The following is a 19,745-nucleotide window of genomic DNA, read 5'->3' as shown; positions in this document are numbered from 1 at the left end:
ACTTTCTTAATAAAATTATTGTCGTACGTTTTTATAGTCATTTTTATTTTTCCTAGACAAATTATAATAAAATTAGCATAAGCAAAAGCAACTTTATTATAAAAGCAGTAAATTATATTTTTCCTTACAGTTGATCGTGTACCCGACACGGCCTGGATTGCAAACAATGGGGGCCCTCATTACAATGTTCTTTATATGGGTCACAGCATTCGCCCTAGCATCTCCACTCTACGTATTCAGAAATTTAAAAACCCATACAGTTGGTTTACTAGGAATGGAAACCATAAGTTTCTGTATAGAAGACTGGCCAATAGACAACGGCAGGGCGATATATTCTGTATTTAGTTTGATCTTCCAATACCTCGTTCCGGTACTTGTGGTGGTGATAGCACACGTTCAAATCCATAAAAGATTGCGAGGAAGGAGACGGACCACAAGGAAAACTCCAGCAATATTGATAGCCATTGCTGTCACTTACGTGATAAGCTGGCTTCCGTTGAACGTGTTCAATTTGGTCGCAGATTTTAGCACAGAAGACTTATTAGATGAAAACTCCATGACCATAACATATGCTATATGCCATATGTTTGGAATGTCCAGCGCTGTCTCCAACCCCTTGCTGTACGGGTGGCTGAATGACAATTTCAGGAAGGAATTTGAAGAAATTTTATGCTGTTGTAGACTAAAAAACCAAATTAACAAAAACATGAGGATTAAGAATAGAAAAATGGACACGGAACTGACTGCGCTTGCGCAACTCGAGCACACAGTGACAGCTAACACAAAAACCTCTCAATGTTCCCAGATTTTCTGACTAAAGACGTGCTTCAAATAGCAGGAGGCCCATGAAACGCAAAACATTTGAACTTTATCAATTCGAATACTATTAGGGTTTAGTTATATAATCTAATGTACAGTTAACGGTGTAAAAAGTTCCTGTATCTATAGTTTCGTCTCTTGTTTATATTTTGTATAGTGCGTGTGTAGTGTAAATATTATAGATCTTCTTAATATAATGGCGATTCACGTTTTTTTGAGCCCAAAACGTGAATGGCCGGATACGAATATGTGATTTAAGTGACTTAATTGTAATTTTGTTTTTTCTAAATAAATTAACTTTAATGGAATGATTTTTATTTATACATTCATTGTACAGATATAAAAATAAAATTTAATTTTGTTTTTATTGTATTAAATGTAAAAGTTCAAATTAAACAAAAAACACTAGATTCTTTACTTTCTTTTCATTTCTTGTAAATATGAAAACAACAAACCTGTTATCAAAATTTGAGTACTAAACACTGTTTAATCTTTACGATTATGGCCTATAAAATGATTATAAACTGTTATCAATTAACTGAATTCCACTTTAGTTCTAAAAATATGGAAAATGTTTACTTTTTCAAACAAATTTAAGCCTCTCATTTCATTTGGTAAGTTGAAAACAAAATTACACGTGTTATCACAGTTATATAACTACTAAACCTAACTTTCACCAGAATACATACCGTAAGCGAGCGTGCAAGGAGTGCACGGCACGTTTTTCGCTTTTACAATTGCATTGTGTTCTTATTTCTCTGTTTGGCGCTCATCCACTTCTATTGGTGGGCTAAAAGTGATTATAAACTAACTTCCACAATTTTTTTTATAATAACATTTTCAGCAATATTTGTAGCATGTATTGGTGAAGAATTGCAAGATTTTCCTACAGTACCAGATTTTGGTTTCACTGAAAATAAAACTGAACGTGAACAGGCTATGGAAGATTGTATGGAGGAATATATTGAATGTATAATTGTAGATCGGTGAGTTACCTTTGGGGCAGGTAGAATACGTACTTGATTACATACACTTTATTTGATGTTGATGATTTGAAAGATAAAATAAATGTAGAGTTACGTAAGAAATGGGAAAAATGGGGAATTTTTTTAACAAAAAATATGTTTTTTAGAGCTTTTCTTGGTTCATAACACCTCTGCAAGCAATCACCAATAGGCTACATGCACTTTCTGGAAAACCGCCTTTAAGTTGGCCCAACCGTTTTAAATATTTATATAAGTTTACAACAAGCTAGCAACATATCATACACTTGCTCCGTCTTGCCATAAGTCTGCTCTACTTAGGCAAAGTCTTGTCCATAAGCCCGACAGATTGAGGGTTCGATTCCCATTCAAGGAAAAAAAATATTACAACATTTCCGTGCTCTGGTATGCGAGATACAGCGTGTAACTAAAAAAATTTGCCAAAGTACAGTAAAGAGTTCTCAATCAACACGTAATGTCTCCATTTTGTTGGCAAGTGTTTAACACTGGTTTCTGTTCATCATGCAAATGGAATATGAAAATATATTATAAGTTAGAAATTATATGGTTTTAAGACTCATTTGTTAAATTATATTCATCATCATGCATTACCTAAAAGCATTCGGTAAAACTAGAATAGATTATAATAACCTTAATAAAAAACCCTAGGATGGAAGTTGTAAAAATTCTCCAGTAATATTTCAACATAGATATAAGTTTATTGCGGTCCCGCATTTTACTAGTACAGAAATGTTTCATTTCCACAAAAGCCTCCAAATTCCCGACTTACCAGTTGTTAGCAATTGCTCTCATATTTAATGGCGCGTAAAAAATGACTGAAACGAAATGGTAGTGGACTTTATGAAAAATATTAGTATTTCTGGTATGAAGTGACGAATGCATTTTCATGTTTTATATTAAAAAAAAAATCTAGGTCCCTAGTTTTCCCCCATTTTCCCCCAAGTGGAAATCAAACACATCATCGTCGTGTTACAATCACGTCATTGTGCCTTTACTCCACGAGGGCCTCAAAATTAGCAAAATGAGAATATTAAATTTTCCACACTACCTTTTCAAATTTGCCAGTTGAAAGCCTCTCCGGAGTTGAAATTTTGCATGAGCTTGGGTAATTGAAATTTCAGGAAGAAAACCCTTTGTGCCGTAAATGAGAATGGGAAGCATAGACAATTCTACAATTTGTGTGAAATGGAATATGAAAATTGTCGTAATATAGAAGGTGCGTATTGTGTGAAGGTCCGTAATTAACATTTTATTGGGTTCCCTTAACTTACTTCGGAAGTATAATGGATAAATATACATACAATTTTCATTTTAAATAGTTGAGGCCTTCGTCAGTGGAAAATAAGCGCTATGATTGTCACCACTGTGGCAGAATAAATTATTTTCATTTCCTCGTTCTCGTAAGAAAGAAGGCGGCGTTAAGTTCCGTCACTCAACTCACAATATGAGCTGCTCATAAAATAATAGATTTGATCAGTAATTTCTCCTATCCTGCTCTGATATTTATATGTTTTATTGTGGTAAGTAAATAATTTTATATTAATATTTACCTATTTTACTATAATGAAATTTATATTGATATCTGTTAAATGCCACAAATTAGCTCGAAATTTTGCGGTCAAATAACCACGTTTGTATGATATCAGTCGTGACGCAGAGGCACTAGCGTGTGTCGTAAAGTTGATAGATTGTGGGTTTGATTCCCACTCGAGGAAACAAGGTATTTAATATTTACGTTTTCTCGCTCTGGTAACAGAGTGTCCTAACACTGGCTCCCTCTGCCTACTCTCCTGTAGTGGTCCTCCTCTGATATAGTGTGAAGCAGATTTAATTTTTAAAAATCTAACCTAAAACAAAATCTAATGTTTTCATACTAGGTCCTATCTGTATTTGGGAATTTCCTTTGTAATGTACCCAGAGAAACCTTTTAAAGCATTCCATTTGTAACATAAGAAATCGTTGTATTTCAATGAACTCTTTGATTTCAAGAAATCACAACTATTTCAATAAACAATGAAATAATGTTCTTTTTCTTTGTTATTTAAGTTAAAATAACTAAGAAACGTTAGACTTTCATAGTATACTCGTAGACGTCCTTTTCAACTTAAAGATATATACGAGTAGTATATTAAGAATTGAAATATTTTTTGTAGATTATTTAAATAAATATATTTAATTGTTTCAGAAAAATGGCATTATTTACACGATGACAATTGTGGTGCTGTGAAAGAACATAAGAACAAAACAGTAACCTGACCTAAATATATTGATATATTACATATTACCTACATCATTTTATTATCAGAATACACTTCTTTTTGCATTTTCATTCCAATTTCAAGATTCCGTGTTGAGAGGTACCTGAGAGGTACCTTTGTTTTCTCAGAGCGTGGAAGTGAAAAATGTATATAAAATGTTTTATTTAATTATTATCTATAGTGGTAATCGCATCTATAATTATTGAATACAATTTTTTTTTATATTTATAACGTATTTCCCTTTTAACCTGAGTATTATGACAACACAGTGTTATGACACTCCGTTGCCGCGCTTTGCCGTGCTTTAATTTTGAGAGTTACCAGAGCATGGAAATGAAAATATTTCATACTATTGATCGTATCGTACCCACAGTTATCACCCATGAAACGCAAAATTTTTGAGATGCAAGATTGTATCTCTAGATAAAAAGTCAAACAAAAATAACACAAACGCAATTGTAATTATAGTAATATCAAAAAATAGAAAATATTTTACTTTTTATTGTTATAAAATATAATTAAAATTGTATGTATTATTTAACATATAGGCACTAATATACGATATATATGAATGTATATAAAACGCCTGTAAATAAAAAACAGCAATCAGCACCTTTCGCGTTTTATCATGCTCCATTCTGAAACGAAAAAGTTCGATACATTTGAGGAAGGTGAGAAATGAAAGAACGGGAAATACCCAAAAAAACACCTTAAAAATTAATTTAAGTAGGTACTAACAGACAAAATTGTAATATCGCGGTAAGGTCGCTAATTCCCCACCAAATTTTCCATCTCATCTTTCACACTAAAGAAAACAAATGCAAAGCTTAAAGTTTCTAAAAGAGATAAATGAGAGAAGTCTTACTTACGTCGCCAACTATTACAATTTTCGTACTCCATTTCACAGTAATTGTTGAAAGTCCTGTAGTATCCATCATAGTGTCTCGCACATACGATATTGCGCCTTAAAAACATTTTCATAATCTTATAGTTTTTTTTTGGAAACGTGTAAAAATTCAAAGGAAGCGGATTTCTCTTTTTCTTTCTCCACTTTCCGCCGATTTTGAGATATAATGACAGAATTTAACATCGCTATTCGTCGCCCATAACTTGGAAATGTAAGTAATTAAAAGACTATCATTCTCCTGAGTTCCGCCATTTAACATGCAATGCCTCCAGAATCCGGCGGAAAGTGGGAAATGGAGTGTCTTAACACTAGATTCCCTCTATCTACTCTGCGGTGTGCGGGATACAGCGTGAAGCTGAATTAGTTTTTTTTTAATGGGGTTTTAAATATTAAGGAAAATTTATACAATATTTATTAGAAACAAAATGTGATGTTATCTCAAATTTCGTAATGGATCGCGATCAGTGATCAATCATAAATTTTAACTACAAGAGAATTTAGGTTACTCGTCTTACGGGGAATGATAAATTAATATTGGAATTATATCATATAGCAATGAGTTATTAGTTAGTCCTACTCAACGGAGAGAGAATAACGGTGACTATTATTTTTGCCTATCCCGCTATATGTGCGATAAAGGATAAAAATTAAGAAAAAAAAACCTAAATTATATATCTGAAAATGTTATTTAAAAATTATGTATTTAACCATCACGCTTACAATTATTATCCTATTTATTAATTATTATTTGTAGGAAACTCCCCCTCAGGCCTGCCTATGCCCCCCCCCCCCCCCTACTCTATGTATAATAACTTTATGGCTTTACTACCAGACTTATGTATATACTTAGCTCGATATTTTGATGTATTAAGGTTTTTCATTGTAATTTCAACAATTTTTTGTACTTCTATTATCACTAAAAACTTATTATCCTGATTCGATTAACATATTTAAAAATAATAGTTTTGTTTAACCAGTACGGGGAAACACGTATACTATAAACATCAATAAATATGTCCAAGACTAATGTGTGAACTCGAAAACCTCACGTTTGGTTAAACATTATTATGAGGTAAAATTCTGAGTAGATATATACACAATTTTGAATTATATATGTAAAGTAAACTTTAATATTTGTTTTTAGCTTTATTAGAAGGCCTGGACATCTAGTGTTAAGACCCCGTTCCCCATTAAGACAATTCCATTCCCAGCTTTCCACCGAATTTTGGAGGCATTGAGTGTTGAGTGGCGGAATTCAACGCCGCGCTTTATCTCAGCACCATGGGGAAGAAATGAAAATATTAAATATTTTATTTACACGAGCCGGAATCGAACATACAACACTAGTGGCACAACGGCCTCTACAATTACAGTTCTATTCCATAATTTATTCATTTAAATATAAATGTATTTATGTAAAATAACTTACTTATAAGCAGCTGGGCAATCTTTAATGAAAACAATACACCCCCTGTCTATCAAATCAGATTTTCGAAATACCGAATTTTTTGGATAAAATCGCACTCGACCAGGTCTCGTTGAGTTTATATTTACGTAATTTGCTCTAATTTGTGTAGCAACTAAAAAAATATAAAGATAACATAAAAAAGTTTTGTTTTTAAAGGTTCATCTTCTTTATACGCTTAGAGTACAAGTATACTTCACTTATTTATTTCTCTCTATCTGTTTGTCCGTCTGTCAAAACACTGTTTCTCAAGAACACAACAACAACATTTAATTATTAAAATTAATAATATTAAAATATATATATATTAATATCTATAATTTCCTGCAAATTTATTCCTACAGAATCAATATTTCAGCGAATAATATAACAGCCAAACAAAAACTTACTTAAAAGAACGAACGCTATAGAATAACGCGACATTATATTTCCTCTACTGTTTTTAATATCAATAAACAACGAAACCATAAATTTTCACGTTTTATTGTTTTATATTATTTATGAAAAGGGTAAAAAGAATATGGGATTTTCGTTTTGGCTTTATTTATGAAAACTTGAAATCAAAATCTATAAAGCACTCGAAAATTATTATTTTTTTAATGTTTTGGAATGAAGTTCCTTACGGCAGGCTTGGAAGGGATAGGGATTTCGCTGCGTGACCGAACTGAAAAAAATGTGATAGTAAAACCATAAGAAAAATGCGTGGAATAAAACCGTTATATGAGACGTGCGCAGGCGCGACAGTCGCATACACAGACGAGTAGTGTATAATACCTTTCTCTTTCTCCCTCTTTCTTTTGGGGTGGAGTGAGGTAGTGAGGTAGTGGGTAATAGAAAGAGAGGGATGAGAGTTAAAATTATTTTTATTTCTATTTTTCTATTCTATTTCTATGTAATTTTATGTTGTCAAACAAAAATAAAGAGACATATTTTGTTATTTTAGTTGATAATTTGAATTACGATGTTTTTTATTTTAAGTAATTTATTATTTCCTAAAATACTGAATTTTCTAAATACTTTCTTGTACTTAAATATAAACTAATCAGCAAAATTTAAGAGAAAAATCAAGAAAACCTACATAAAATTGAGCACGACCTTGTTGAGTGTCGATTCTAAATTAGCCTTCGTTCCTATCTGGTGTCCCACGACACCATTTTAATTTTTTAATGTTTTTATATTTTTTAATAGGGCATTGTTCAAAAGAGGGCGGATAGCCTCTTTTGTACAGAGCCCTAGTCCGTCCAACTGTCTGTCTGTCTGTCATCAGATCGTATTTCATTAACTGAGATAGTTAAACAATTTTACAGACTAGGTATGCATAAAAAATATAATAATATTAAAACTCAGACTAAAATAAAATAAAAATAAGTATTTTAGGGGGCTCCCATGATTTTATTTTCTCTTTGTGAACGAGTCCTGAATGCGTGACACATTGGTAGCAATTAATCATTTTTATTTTCCTCCGATAAGAAGACAATGTTAAGTCTTACCACTCAACACGCCTTGCCTCGAAGATTGGACAGTGTTTGATGGTAAAAGTGATGGTTGATGATGTGATCGCCAGAAGAGTTTTAGGGTGTTTTTCTTAGTCTTTTCATTTATTTGGCTCGATTGGACATGTTGCAGACGTAAATGCTTCTTATAATTGAAAATAAATAAAAATGAAACTAATATTTTGGCTTCGAAAACTTTGGTAATATTTATTGAAAAGCAAATTAATTATAATAATACATGTTTTTTTACACTTAAAATATATATTATAAGTATATTTATATAAATCTAACGTCCGCCTCGCACTATGGCAGTCGCTTCCCCAACCACGTCAACAGCTGGTTTAGCTGAAATGATCGCATCACGTACACGTTGTCCTGCTCTTTCCTGTAAAAAATAAAAAAATGTATTTCTCGGTAACAAACTATTCTTTTTTTTTGGTAGAAAAAGATGAATAGCTTTCTTTTTCTTTTTTTTTCCATACCAAAGAGAAAACAGAAAAGTGTTAATAGTACCCACAACCACCAGTCAAACACTAGCCCACTATCACAACAAGTAAATGACCTTCCAAATAAGTTATAAATTCCTAAAATAAAATCCTAAAAGTTAACATTATCATAAAATATTAAGATATTTTTGATCTAAAACTATTTGGACAATAACAATATATTACCAATTCCTTGAATGGGTTCCATGGGGCGGCCGCGACGGTGCTCAGCGCCATAAAGCAGGCGAACACGAAGAACAGTACTTTGGTGAATTTCATTTTGCCTCTTGTTTATAAATTGGGAAACTTCTAAAGCAATGCCAGTGCAGTTCACTTCTGAATGAAGATGCTAACTAACGTTCGTTTATATTGCAGCAAACAAGAAGATAAGAAAGATCTTATGAGCTAAGCAAATATGATTCTTATATCCTTACATATAGAGTAAACGCCGTTTACAAAATATATTAAATATTCTTAAGTCTATCTTGTTAAGGGACGTCCCGTTAAAAGTGATTCCCTAGACATGAGAAAGACTACACTTTTGACGCATGGCGTTCAGTTCCACCACTCAACATGTCTCGACAATTTGGCAAAATTGGACATGGAGAGTTGTAGAACACTAGGATGCATCTCCTTAAGCAATATGATTGTATAAATTCAAAAAAAAACAATCTTTATTATTAAATATTATTTATATTAAAAAAAAACATATTTTTTTAGCTTCACAAATTATCCTTAGCAGGATAGTCAGAGATAACGTAGCATCAAACGCTACGGTTACATATTTAATGATTATATTGTAACTTGCATTTTATGGTAGGAAATATAGAGGGAACTTAGTGTTAAGGCTCTCCGTTCCTTCCCTTTCCGTCCAATTTTCGAAATATTGCGGGTTGAGGGGCGGCATTCATTGCTGCGAATGAGAATCGAACCATGTATAACCCGCTATGTTTATAGTCCGACACTGTGTCGCTACAACGGGCTTTACATTTTTAGGCTTAGGGCTTTGCCTCGTTATTAAAGCGAGGAAATGAAAATATTAATATTTCATTCACTTGATTGGGAATCGAACCTACGCTTGTGCCCCCGCGCCACTACGGCCTTAGACAGATCAATTTAATATCATCATCTTAATACATATTGGCGAAGGATACCACATGTTTACTACAGAAACTATAGCTCTATGCTCTTTCTATATTTTTATTTTCACACTATATCCCGCACAATATGTTAGTCAAAGGGAACCTGGGAACCTAGTATTAAGAACACGAGGTTAATTCGGAAATCCGGGGAATCACCTTCATTATGAAATATAAACATGTTAATTATACGAAATTGAAGTCACAATTATTAAATGCTCTCGTTAAAGATAACTAAGTACTTTCAAGCTATAAATTATTAATTAATTAATTATATAATAATAAATATGTTACAATTATCGTAAAAGTTATTATTTATATTTACATATACATATGACACAATGTAAGGGGAATCACTTTAACTGTGAGGTCCCTTACAAGTTTGACCTGAGGCCATCTGCACTTTATACGTTCAACAAAAGTTTATATAGTGCTTATTAATATAGCAATAAGATATATTTTAGCTTAAATATTAGTTAGTCAGTTACTTTTCGATGTTGTTTGCTGATTGCAATATAAATATAGTCTGTTAAGCATCTTCATTCAGAAGTAAGCTTCGCATAGACAGCTTTAGACGGTTTCCAATAAATATATATAATAATTAATATTGAATATTCAAAATGAAATTCACCAAAGTGTTGTTCTTCGTGTTCGCCTGCTTCATGGCGCTGAGCACCGTCGCGGCCGCCCCGTGGAACCCGTTCAAGGAATTGGTAATATATTGTTATTGTCCAAATAGTTTTAGATTAGGCCAGTTGTGGGTTCGATTCTTACTCGACTTAATGAAATATTTAATATATTCATTTTGTCGCTCTGGTAACGTGGTAAAGCGAGGCGTTATGTTCCACCTACTCTACTCGAGTGCCTTCACACTAAATTCGCCTTGCCTACTATGGGGGAAAATTTGTTTATTTTAACATTTAAAGTTTTTTTTTTACACTTAGAAAAGAAAAATACTTATTACTTAGTTCTTATTTATTTTTTACTCAAAAGAAATTATTTTATTAATCTCTCAACAAGGAATATATTTCATTTTCGTTTACAGGAAAGAGCAGGACAACGCGTACGTGATGCGATCATTTCAGCTAAACCAGCTGTTGACGTGGTTGGGGAAGCGACTGCCATAGTACGAGGCGGACGTTAGATTTAAATAAATATACTTATAATATGTATATTAAATTGTATAAAAACATGTATTATTATAATTAATTTGTTCTTAAATAAATATTACCAAAGTTTTCGATGCCAAAATATTTGTTTCATTTTTAGTTTTATAAAAAAAATATAAGAAATATGGACGAATGCAATGTTTTCGTGGACGACGCGTCTATTCAAGCAAAGTGAAATAAAAGAGGAAAAATTCTTTGTGGTCAGAGTGGAGTTTTATTAGTTAGAAGAGAGACAAAATATTATTAAATAAATACATTTGACGCCAGTCGCGGGTCAGAAGTGTACATCTGTATACTCGACGGGGTGTGAATTCGATTCTCACTCAAGGCAATTAACTATTTTCATTATCTTACTATAGTGCTCCTCCGAATTCCGGAGGCATTGCGTGTTGAGTGGCAGAACTCAACGCCAACTTAATAAACGAAAATTTAATTTTTAATAAATATTTTTTTTTGTGGCAATCCAAACCACTACCAGTTTTGTTTACAGCCGCATATTTGTGCCGTTGCACCACGACTGATCTGAATTAATATTAATATTGTCATATTATAACCAAATCATGCAAAATCTTTACATAAATTGTAACGTAAGTATTATTCTTACGTATAAGTTATATTATTGTAGAGCTTCATCTAAATCCGTTCAGTAATTCTTGCGTGAAAGTGGAATAAGCACCCATCCTCAAAAACTTTCATATTTTAATATTGGTAGAATATAATTAACAGGAATATGAGAAACAGAAGATTTAAATATATTGTAGATTTTGTATTTTTTGGCTTTTACAATTTCCTTCTAATGTTACCAGTATTCATAAATTTATTTTATAAAATAATTAAATTATAATTAGGTATCTGCTCTTCTGACAATATGTCATCATGACGCAGTGCGGCGGTTCAGCATCTGACTGTTCACGCGATAGTAGTATGTTCGATCGTCAATCAGGTGAAAGCACTATTTTTAACCGACTTCTGTAAGAAAAGGAGGTTATCAATTCGACTGTATTTTTTTTTTTTATTATTATTATTTTTTTTTATGTTTGTTACCTCATAACTTTTGACTGGGTGAACCGATTTTGAATTTTTTTTTGTTTGAAAGGTGAAGCTTCCCGAATGGTCCCATTTTTTTTTGGTCCATGTCTGACAATGGTATCTATGAGAAAATCACATAAGTCTTAAATTTGCATTAGGTATGTGCGCGACAAATAGACGAATAACTCAATGTCGCGCTGACCGATTTTGATGATTCTTTTTTTATTTGAAAGGATACACTTCAAGGATAATTTGGTGAAAGTTTGGTTAGGTTCCGATTATGGGCTCCGGTGAAAATTTAGAAAGTTTGTTTTTTTTGGTAAAAAATTAATTATACTGTAATAGTTACAAGCAAAAACTTTTTAAATTGATGTCAGAAGTGAGATTTCTGATCGTTGCATTTCTTTTCAATCAATCTCAAAAAAGAGGATGTTCTCATTTTCACACAACTTCAAAAAAGGGAGATTCCGAATTCACCCGAATATTTTTTATCTATGTTCTTGTCAATATACCAAAATGTAACTTTGCACAAAAATAATAGCTAATTAAATGAAATTTTACATATAACAATCACAACCACTACCACCACCATCACCACTCGGTCAAGAAGCATCCCATCACTAAAAATCGTAAAATAAATGAATTTTTAACAAAAAGAAAAACCAACTTCTAACAACAAACTAAAAAGTTCACTTTTTAGTTCGTTGTTAGAAGTCGGTTTTTCTTTTTGTTAAAAATTAATTTATATTTCCTTTCTTCAGCGCGGTGTTAAATTCCGCTGCTTAACTCACAATGTCTCGAAAATGGAGCGGTGCGTGGGGAACAGAGGGGCTTAAAATTAGATTCCCTTTACCTAACCTGCTATATGCGGGTTACAGTCACATTTCAAATGTACTCTATGGTAGGTCTACATTTTGATGATTCTTATTATAAGAATATTTAATTATTTACTAAAACATGTTTATAAATCTTTAATTTTTGCAATAAAGGTTTTTTTATTTATATAAAAGAATATTTTTTAGCTATGCCGCAGTTCCAGCATAGCAAGGTAGACAGAGGGAACCTGGGAATACAGCGTTAAGACTAAAAAACTTTATAAATTCTAAAGCTTTGCTTGTCGAATGGCGGAATTCAACGCCGTGCTTTGCCTCGTTACCAAAGCGAAGCAAAGTAAATGTTAAATAATTATTTAATTTTCAAGTGGAAATCGAACCCACAACCGCCACGATTACAGTCACACCTTACACCACGGTACCATACGGGCCTCATAAATTTAAATTAAACGAATATAATAAAGCTATAGTAATATTTATTCATAAATTAATACATCTTTATATACACTTAAAATAAGTAAAAATAAAAGCTTTTAAATACATTGTCTTCAATTAACTAGTTTCCTCCCTTTATTATGGCAGTTGCTTGACCAACTACGTCAACAGCTGGCTTAGCGGAAATGATCGCATCACGTACACGTTGTCCCGCTTTTTCCTGCAAAAAAAATAATTAATTGGTTTCACGCATATCACCAGGGTTAGCAGAGGGAGCCTCGTGTAAGTAGACGTTCCCCAATTATGTGTTAAGTGGCGCAACTCAACACTGGAACCCAAAATATATATAAATATTTTGAATAACATAAAGAAATAAATTGTAGACCATAGCAAATGTTTAATAGCAAAGGTAGAAATTTGCTCTTCCATTTTACATTTTCCTCTCATAGGTAGGTAGAATCTGTCAAAATACTATGATAGATTACGTTCCCCGTTTTTCGTATGAATTTAAGACTGCATATTGTGTGGCGTATCTTAACGCCGGACTTAATGCTAACGAGCGGTGAAATGAAACTCATTTATTCCCCAACGATAGTGATTACATTCAAACGCTATTCTAATATTCTACAAGGACAAATAAATGGTTTAACACTAAGATATTTCTAAGCTAAAATAACTGAGTATATTACCAATTCCTTGAACGGGTTCCACGGGGCGGCCGCGACGGTGCTCAGCGCCATGAAGCAGGCGAACACGAAGAACAACACTTTGGTGAATTTCATTTTGAATATTCAATATGTTGCTAAACTTCCAAAGCTGTCTCTGCGAAGTTTACTTCTGAATGAAGATGCTAACAGTCGATCGCTTATATTGCAGTAAATAATGAGTCAAGAAAGAAGCTTGAAAATTGTGAGTTAAGCAAAAATAATCTTTATTCTTATGTATTTAAAACATAAAATAACATTTTTAAACACATTAAATATTCTTAGTCAAGTCCAACTTGGAAAGGGAACTCCCGCTAAAAGTGACTCCCCTTACCGTGGTAAAAGTAAGGTGTTTGATGAGCATCGTTTTGTTCCGCCATTCAACATGCAATGTCTTGAAAATTTGGGAACAAAGAAGTTTTCTTTGTCTATCTATCCTAGGATCTACCTAGAAGCTAAAAAATAACATGGTTTAGTTGTGTTTTCCAATTGACGGAATAATAGCGTATATTTATATTTTTTTTTTGTTTAAATATATACTAACTTCCTCGGCATAAAATAAAGTTTTTCTTTACTTTTCATTTTTATTATATCTAATATAAATTTTATAACTTTTTCCATTTTGAATAAATTTAAAAATCAATTCTTGTTCTGGCTTCCAACCTTCGTAAATACAACCACACCATAGATTCCATACTCAAATGGTAAAACGGGACCCTATTACTAAGACCTCATGACCACTGTCTGCCCGTTTGTCTGTCCCTCCGATTTCAGGCTGTAGCTTATGAACCTTAATAGTTAGACAGTTGAAACTTTTATAGATGATGTATTTCTATTGCCGATATAGTAATAAATGCTACAAAACCGAATAAAACAAACATTTAAGGAGGCTATCATACAACAAACGTGATTTTTGCTCATTTTTATAGATAAGGCACTTTTTGGTTGTCACATAATTGACTAATTTTTTATTAGAAATGCTGATAATCTCCTGTAATCGACTAAACTTCATTAATTGTAATTACAATACGATAAAAACAATTACGACAAAATATAAATGAACAATAAAAGGCACTGACGAATTAAGTCTGTGGTCAGTAGAACTCATAAAAAAAAAAAAAGTAAACGGGGAATCACTTCTTAGCATGGAGTCCCTAAACCAGTACGTATTAAAAATATGTAGACTGTATAAATTTTTCAAAAGCAATATTTATTTTATATGTATGAGAATAAAGGATAAATTTACTTAACTAATAATTTGAAAGTAACTTACTCATGTCGTTTACTTATTGCAATATAAAGGAACGTTGGTTAGCACCTTCATTCAGAAGTGAACTTCACAGAGACAACTTCTTAATTTTCCCAACATATATTATTTTTCAAAATGAAATTCAGCAAAATATTGTTCTTCGTGTTCGCCTGCTTCACGGCGCTGAGCACCGTCGCGGCCGCCCCGTGGAACCCGTTCAAGGAATTGGTAACTTGTTATTTCCTATTGTGTATTATATTTGTTATTGACATAATCTTTTGGAATAATCATTTAATTATATATTTATTTTATCGATTTAGTATTACAATTCCCTCTGAGAACCTAGTATTAAATCACTCTGTATCTCACTCGCCGTTCAATTCTTTCTTTGCAGGAGAAAGCAGGACAACGCGTTCGTGACGCCATTATTTCAGCTGGTCCAGCAGTTCAAGTAGTTGGTCAAGCAACTTCTATTATTAAGGGTGGAAATTAATTTAGTTGATTGGAAGAGTGTATTATTATTATTAATGTTATTGATTTAAATAAATGTCTTTAAGGAAATATAAAATATATTTTATTTTCTTTTCTTCTATCTTTTTCCTTTTAGCTTCACAATCTATCCAGACTATCATGGCAGGCAGCGGGGACTTGGAAACTTAGTGTTAAGGAAAACCATTCTGCATTAAAACACTTCCGTTCCACACTTTTCACCGAATTCTTGGGACACAATGTGTTGAGCGGCAGAATCGAACCGTCAACCGCCTTTACGTAAGGCTGTTGAGGGTTGGATTACCACTCCCGGAAATTATATATTTAAGATTTTCATTCCCTCATTCTAGTGACGAGGCAAAGCGCGGTGTTGAGTTTCACCACTTAACACGCAATGGCTCGAAAATAAGAAGTGGGGAACGGAGTGTATTAGCACTGGGTTCCCTCCACCTACACTGCTATATGAGGGTTAACCTTTAGATGAGAGGTGCGCTCTTAGGTGAAAGACATGTTTCGTTTTAATAATAAACCACATTCCTTTTTATAAATGGATTTATCCATCCCTCTCACAAATTACATTACACGCCGTACTTTTTTACATTACTCTTTTTGACAGACAGACGCTGTGACACATAGATAAAAATATCATAGACAAGAGTAGGCTGTCAGCTAATTTTACAGATTATATAATATTACAATATCGAAAATGTTTAAATTCCCATGATATACATATTATTTATATTATTCATAGTTTTACCATCTACAATGTAGCTTGGACGTTTACCAGAACCTGTCATTACCTACAAACTTAGAATACAAAACAGCATCGTTAAAAGTAGGTAGGTATAGTATGAAGTTATCCATGAACACGCGGTCAGCCATCGCACGACTACTTTGACCTGCTACAATCAATGTACATACCACCTTTGTCAACAGCAGTAAATGTTCACAAAGGTGGTCTAACTGCCGTAATTGACCAGAGTTTCAATAGGTGTATACTAGTTGTTAAATTTGCATTTATAGCAAAATTTCGCTGAACGAACAAATTAGACATTTGAAATTAAAATGTTTGTTAAATAGCTTTATATATGAAGACTTTATTATCAATTCCTGTACCTGTTAGTGTATTTATTTTATAAAATAGAAATATAAGTTTTTTCCACATAGCAAGCAGAGTGATCCTGGTGTGATAACACTGTTCCTCACGTACCACCAGATTTTTGAGAAGTTGCGTGTTGAGTGGCGGTCTTACAGAAGAAGGAAATGCAGCAACTGCGGACTGAACTGCAATGACCTATATTATAAGTTTTCTTTACCCTACTATATTTGATAATAATTTTTTCTTTGTGTTCCAACCAGCACAAAAGTCCTCAGAGAAGCCTAAATAATATATACATACAATTAATTATTACTTTATTATATAAAAGATAAATAAACATAGTTATGTCATAAAATAAAAAATATCTTAGTTTCTGTTCATTTCTTTTGCTGCAGCTGATGCTGCTTTAAGGACCACCTTAGCAGCTTTTTTCTGTAACATTATGTATTTCAGCGTCTTGCGGCTCGTAATAGCGGTAATGCGTTGTCTGTCTGTCACTTTATAATGTAATAATTTTATATTATAGATTTTTATACATTTTAAAAATTTATTGGAATAAATTGATTTTAATGGTTTGGAATATTAGTTTATTTTTTATTTTCCGCATTGTTTTTTCGATTTATTTACATTTCATTTTATTGAGGTAGGCATTAAACCTATTTATCACCTAAGTTAGCTGGGGCCAGTCGTGGCGTAGGGGCTCAAGCGTGTGCCTGTAAATGCGACAGATTGTGGCTTCGATATCCACGTGAGAAAATGAAATATTTAATATTTTCAACTCAACAGGCAATGCTTCCAGAATTCGGTGGAGAGGGAGGTATAGCAATATCTTAATGGGAGATAAGTATTTTAACAGTAGGTTCCAAGGTTCCCTCTGCTTACACTGGTATTTAGCATTCCACGTGAAAACATGGAACTTAGGACTACATTAATTTATGTTAGGACTATAATATTTTTTTTATATTTAAACCGATTGAAATAAAACAAACGTAAATTTGAAAGAAAAATGTCCACACTTTCGGGTCTTATGGGCTTAAAAATACTACATATTTACTTAAAAATAATTTAATAAATAATACTTTTATAAACACGGTATGACACTATCAGGATACAAATATCATTAAATAAGGATTCATTTTCCAACGATCGCTGCCGCTTGCCCCACTACAAGTACTGCTGGACCAGCCTTGATGAGGCCATCTCGGACGTTTCTTCCCACTTTTTCCTAGAAAGTAATAATATATGATATAAATAATCGAGATAAAAAAGGCCTTCGGAGCGCAGCCGTACCGCAACCGTTGTAGATTCGATTACTATTCGAAGAAAATTAATTATTTTCATTTTCTTCGCTCTTGTAACTACTGAATACGTAATTTATATTTATTAATGTAGATAGTTTTTTTTTATTTATACAAAGCCTAGTAATTCTTTGAAAATTATATTAAACCAATATTTGAGTAAAAAAGTAGGCGAACACGCCGCGCCGCCTAAAACTATTTTAGTAAACTGCCATTCAAACTACTATAACGAAAGGTATGTCCGTTCTCTGTACGCCAGTGTACTGAGATCAAAGAAGCTTTCACATTTTTGTTTTTGAGACTGACATTTTCTGTTAAAGAAATCAAAATATACTGTTTTATACAAAGGAAATAAAGTTAATGTAATAATAAGCTTTTTATTTGTGATAGTTAAAATTCTTAAGAAAATTAATTAGGAAATTAATTTTTGAGGCCAGACGTGGCGCAGGAGCACAAAATGTGCTGCAAAATCGACTGTTTGTGGGTTCGATCCATAGTCGAAGAAAAGAAATATTTATATAAATTTATATTTTCATTTCTTCACTCGGGTGTCAAGGCGAAGCGCGCGGCGTTGAGTTCCGGGACTCAACACACAATGCCCCCAGAGTTCGGCGGAAAGTAGGGAACGGAGTGTCTTTACACTAGATTCCCTCTGCCTACTCTGCTGTGTGGGGGATATAGCGTGATCTGATCTAACGGCTTTGGGATCAATTCTAATCTGGGAATTATATTATTATCATTTTGTGGCTCTCATAAAAAGACAGAGCGCGGCGTTGAGTTTCACCACTCAATCCGCAAAGATTCAAGAATTAGAATTAGAAATAGATAAAAAAAAATAAAACATAGATAATATACATATAAAAAATTTAAGTAGCTACTTACAATTTTCTTTAAAAACTTCCATCTAGGCGCGGCGTTCACGGAACTGAACGCTACTATACACGCGAAGACAAACAAGAAAATTTTGCCAAAGTTCATTTTGACTGAAATGTAGGAAGATTCGCTTTAGAATACAATTAAATAATTCCGATACTAACTTTATATACAAATTATTAAATGACTTCAACAATTTTACTCTTTTGATCGTTTAAGCACCCAATTAATTATATAGACCGTATGTTATTAGAAATAAGGGTCATATTTCATACTAATGTTGTTATTGAGTGACGCGTAATGTGTTTTGATAAGAGGTCGTGAGGAACTCCCAGCATCCGAGATACTAGTGAATCCCTCTCTCAATAATTATATTATAATTAAGATCCGCATTTATGACCAGTGTGTTTGTTAAGCATTGATATCATAAATGTATGTTAGATTAATAACGCGTTAGATTTACTAGCGGCACACACGCGGCTTCGCCCGCTTAATTAAGCTTATAGTTATATTATAGCTAAATTGAACAATATCTTTAAATATGTTGTATGTATTATATATTTGTTTTAACAAGTAGGTACTATTATAACAAGAATTTACAAATAAGAAGTTTAATTATAGAGATACCATTATTGCGTCAATAATACAAAAAGCTTAATCGGTTTTAAATATATATCTATTATTATTCTATATAAAGATAGATCTACAAATTAAAAGTTGTTTTTTACTGTTAATTGTAAACGATCGTTGAAATCGGCTCACACTAACACTACTACATTAGTTTTGAACATTTCAATGTCCCAAATATATATTTGAATTTAAATTCAAAATATTCTTCATTCAAATAAAAACGTTAACAAAAAATAAAAAAATAAAAAACATTTTTTCATCGGAAGGCAGTTCTGCTAAGAAGAGCCGGCAAGAAACTCAACAGTTGCTCTTATCAATGTCAATTTCTCTAACTTAATACTGTAGTAAAAAGTTTTTTTAAATAAAT

General features: G+C 32.6%; 8 protein-coding genes across 8 annotated transcripts in view; 4 read left to right on the top strand and 4 right to left on the bottom strand.

Annotated features, from left to right (window-relative positions):
• NPFR (Neuropeptide F receptor) overlaps window positions 1-1,127 on the top strand; it is a 41,929-nt gene extending 40,802 nt beyond the window's left edge. Inside the window, exon 4 of the mRNA XM_085203290.1 lies at window positions 131-1,127. Within this exon, the coding sequence (XP_085059416.1) occupies window positions 131-814 (684 nt within the window). The 3' untranslated portion in view covers window positions 815-1,127. The remainder of the gene's footprint in view (window positions 1-130) is intronic.
• A 263-nt stretch (window positions 1,128-1,390) lies between these two features.
• Window positions 1,391-3,094, top strand: LOC146528284 (uncharacterized). The gene is made up of 3 exons (XM_085202798.1): window positions 1,391-1,433; window positions 1,664-1,805; window positions 2,945-3,094. The coding sequence occupies exons 1-3, from the start codon at window positions 1,391-1,393 to the stop codon at window positions 3,066-3,068; spliced, it is 309 nt and encodes a 102-aa protein (XP_085058924.1). The 3' UTR covers window positions 3,069-3,094.
• A 1,593-nt stretch (window positions 3,095-4,687) lies between these two features.
• On the bottom strand, window positions 4,688-6,581 carry LOC146528283 (uncharacterized; the record flags this gene model as incomplete). Its single annotated transcript, XM_085202601.1, has 3 exons — window positions 4,688-4,719; window positions 4,951-5,045; window positions 6,418-6,581. Coding segments are annotated over 3 exons (291 nt in total), but the record flags the coding sequence as incomplete, so codon positions are not given.
• Window positions 6,582-8,132: 1,551 nt separating this feature from the next.
• Window positions 8,133-8,781, bottom strand: LOC146528282 (bactericidin B-4-like). The gene is made up of 2 exons (XM_085202969.1): window positions 8,618-8,781; window positions 8,133-8,331 (listed from the first exon to the last, which is right to left on the bottom strand). The coding sequence occupies exons 1-2, from the start codon at window positions 8,708-8,710 to the stop codon at window positions 8,233-8,235; spliced, it is 192 nt and encodes a 63-aa protein (XP_085059095.1). The 5' UTR covers window positions 8,711-8,781; the 3' UTR covers window positions 8,133-8,232.
• Window positions 8,782-10,104: 1,323 nt separating this feature from the next.
• LOC146528281 (bactericidin B-4-like) lies at window positions 10,105-10,779 on the top strand. Its single transcript, XM_085203237.1, has 2 exons — window positions 10,105-10,283; window positions 10,616-10,779. Exons 1-2 carry the CDS (start codon window positions 10,191-10,193, stop codon window positions 10,712-10,714), a joined length of 192 nt encoding a protein of 63 aa, XP_085059363.1. The 5' UTR covers window positions 10,105-10,190; the 3' UTR covers window positions 10,715-10,779.
• A 2,281-nt stretch (window positions 10,780-13,060) lies between these two features.
• LOC146528280 (bactericidin B-4-like) lies at window positions 13,061-13,885 on the bottom strand. Its single transcript, XM_085202970.1, has 2 exons — window positions 13,726-13,885; window positions 13,061-13,256 (listed from the first exon to the last, which is right to left on the bottom strand). The coding sequence occupies exons 1-2, from the start codon at window positions 13,816-13,818 to the stop codon at window positions 13,158-13,160; spliced, it is 192 nt and encodes a 63-aa protein (XP_085059096.1). The 5' UTR covers window positions 13,819-13,885; the 3' UTR covers window positions 13,061-13,157.
• A 1,172-nt stretch (window positions 13,886-15,057) lies between these two features.
• Window positions 15,058-15,550, top strand: LOC146528279 (bactericidin B-3-like). The gene is made up of 2 exons (XM_085203117.1): window positions 15,058-15,217; window positions 15,384-15,550. The coding sequence occupies exons 1-2, from the start codon at window positions 15,125-15,127 to the stop codon at window positions 15,480-15,482; spliced, it is 192 nt and encodes a 63-aa protein (XP_085059243.1). The 5' UTR covers window positions 15,058-15,124; the 3' UTR covers window positions 15,483-15,550.
• A 2,076-nt stretch (window positions 15,551-17,626) lies between these two features.
• Window positions 17,627-18,916, bottom strand: LOC146528278 (cecropin-like). Its single transcript, XM_085203118.1, has 2 exons — window positions 18,758-18,916; window positions 17,627-17,802 (listed from the first exon to the last, which is right to left on the bottom strand). The coding sequence occupies exons 1-2, from the start codon at window positions 18,851-18,853 to the stop codon at window positions 17,710-17,712; spliced, it is 189 nt and encodes a 62-aa protein (XP_085059244.1). The 5' UTR covers window positions 18,854-18,916; the 3' UTR covers window positions 17,627-17,709.
• Window positions 18,917-19,745: the final 829 nt, after the last annotated feature.

Source organism: Heliconius melpomene, chromosome 19, assembly GCF_056956725.1.
Source record: "Heliconius melpomene rosina isolate 202511_hmr_F chromosome 19, ASM5695672v1, whole genome shotgun sequence".
NCBI lineage: Eukaryota > Metazoa > Arthropoda > Insecta > Lepidoptera > Nymphalidae > Heliconius > Heliconius melpomene.
The sequence above is the reverse complement of the archived record's forward strand: the minus strand, read 5'-3'. Positions and strand labels throughout refer to the sequence as shown.

What these genes read in the sequence shown, in the direction of transcription:
- LOC146528282 (XM_085202969.1), bottom strand. Translation starts at nt 8,710, where the DNA reads ATGAAATTCACCAAAGTACTGTTCTTCGTGTTCGCCTGCTTTATGGCG. An exon ending in GGAACCCATTCAAGGAATTG is followed by an intron (nt 8,332 to 8,617) that starts GTAATATATTGT and finishes TATTTTTTACAG; the next exon opens with GAAAGAGCAGGACAACGTGT.
- LOC146528278 (XM_085203118.1), bottom strand. Translation starts at nt 18,853, where the DNA reads ATGAACTTTGGCAAAATTTTCTTGTTTGTCTTCGCGTGTATAGTAGCG. An exon ending in GGAAGTTTTTAAAGAAAATT is followed by an intron (nt 17,803 to 18,757) that starts GTAAGTAGCTAC and finishes ATTACTTTCTAG; the next exon opens with GAAAAAGTGGGAAGAAACGT.
- LOC146528284 (XM_085202798.1), top strand. Translation starts at nt 1,391, where the DNA reads ATGTTTACTTTTTCAAACAAATTTAAGCCTCTCATTTCATTTG. An exon ending in TAAGCCTCTCATTTCATTTG is followed by an intron (nt 1,434 to 1,663) that starts GTAAGTTGAAAA and finishes TAACATTTTCAG; the next exon opens with CAATATTTGTAGCATGTATT. An exon ending in GAATGTATAATTGTAGATCG is followed by an intron (nt 1,806 to 2,944) that starts GTGAGTTACCTT and finishes TTGAAATTTCAG; the next exon opens with GAAGAAAACCCTTTGTGCCG.
- LOC146528279 (XM_085203117.1), top strand. Translation starts at nt 15,125, where the DNA reads ATGAAATTCAGCAAAATATTGTTCTTCGTGTTCGCCTGCTTCACGGCG. An exon ending in GGAACCCGTTCAAGGAATTG is followed by an intron (nt 15,218 to 15,383) that starts GTAACTTGTTAT and finishes CTTTCTTTGCAG; the next exon opens with GAGAAAGCAGGACAACGCGT.
- LOC146528281 (XM_085203237.1), top strand. Translation starts at nt 10,191, where the DNA reads ATGAAATTCACCAAAGTGTTGTTCTTCGTGTTCGCCTGCTTCATGGCG. An exon ending in GGAACCCGTTCAAGGAATTG is followed by an intron (nt 10,284 to 10,615) that starts GTAATATATTGT and finishes TTTCGTTTACAG; the next exon opens with GAAAGAGCAGGACAACGCGT.
- LOC146528280 (XM_085202970.1), bottom strand. Translation starts at nt 13,818, where the DNA reads ATGAAATTCACCAAAGTGTTGTTCTTCGTGTTCGCCTGCTTCATGGCG. An exon ending in GGAACCCGTTCAAGGAATTG is followed by an intron (nt 13,257 to 13,725) that starts GTAATATACTCA and finishes TTTTTTTTGCAG; the next exon opens with GAAAAAGCGGGACAACGTGT.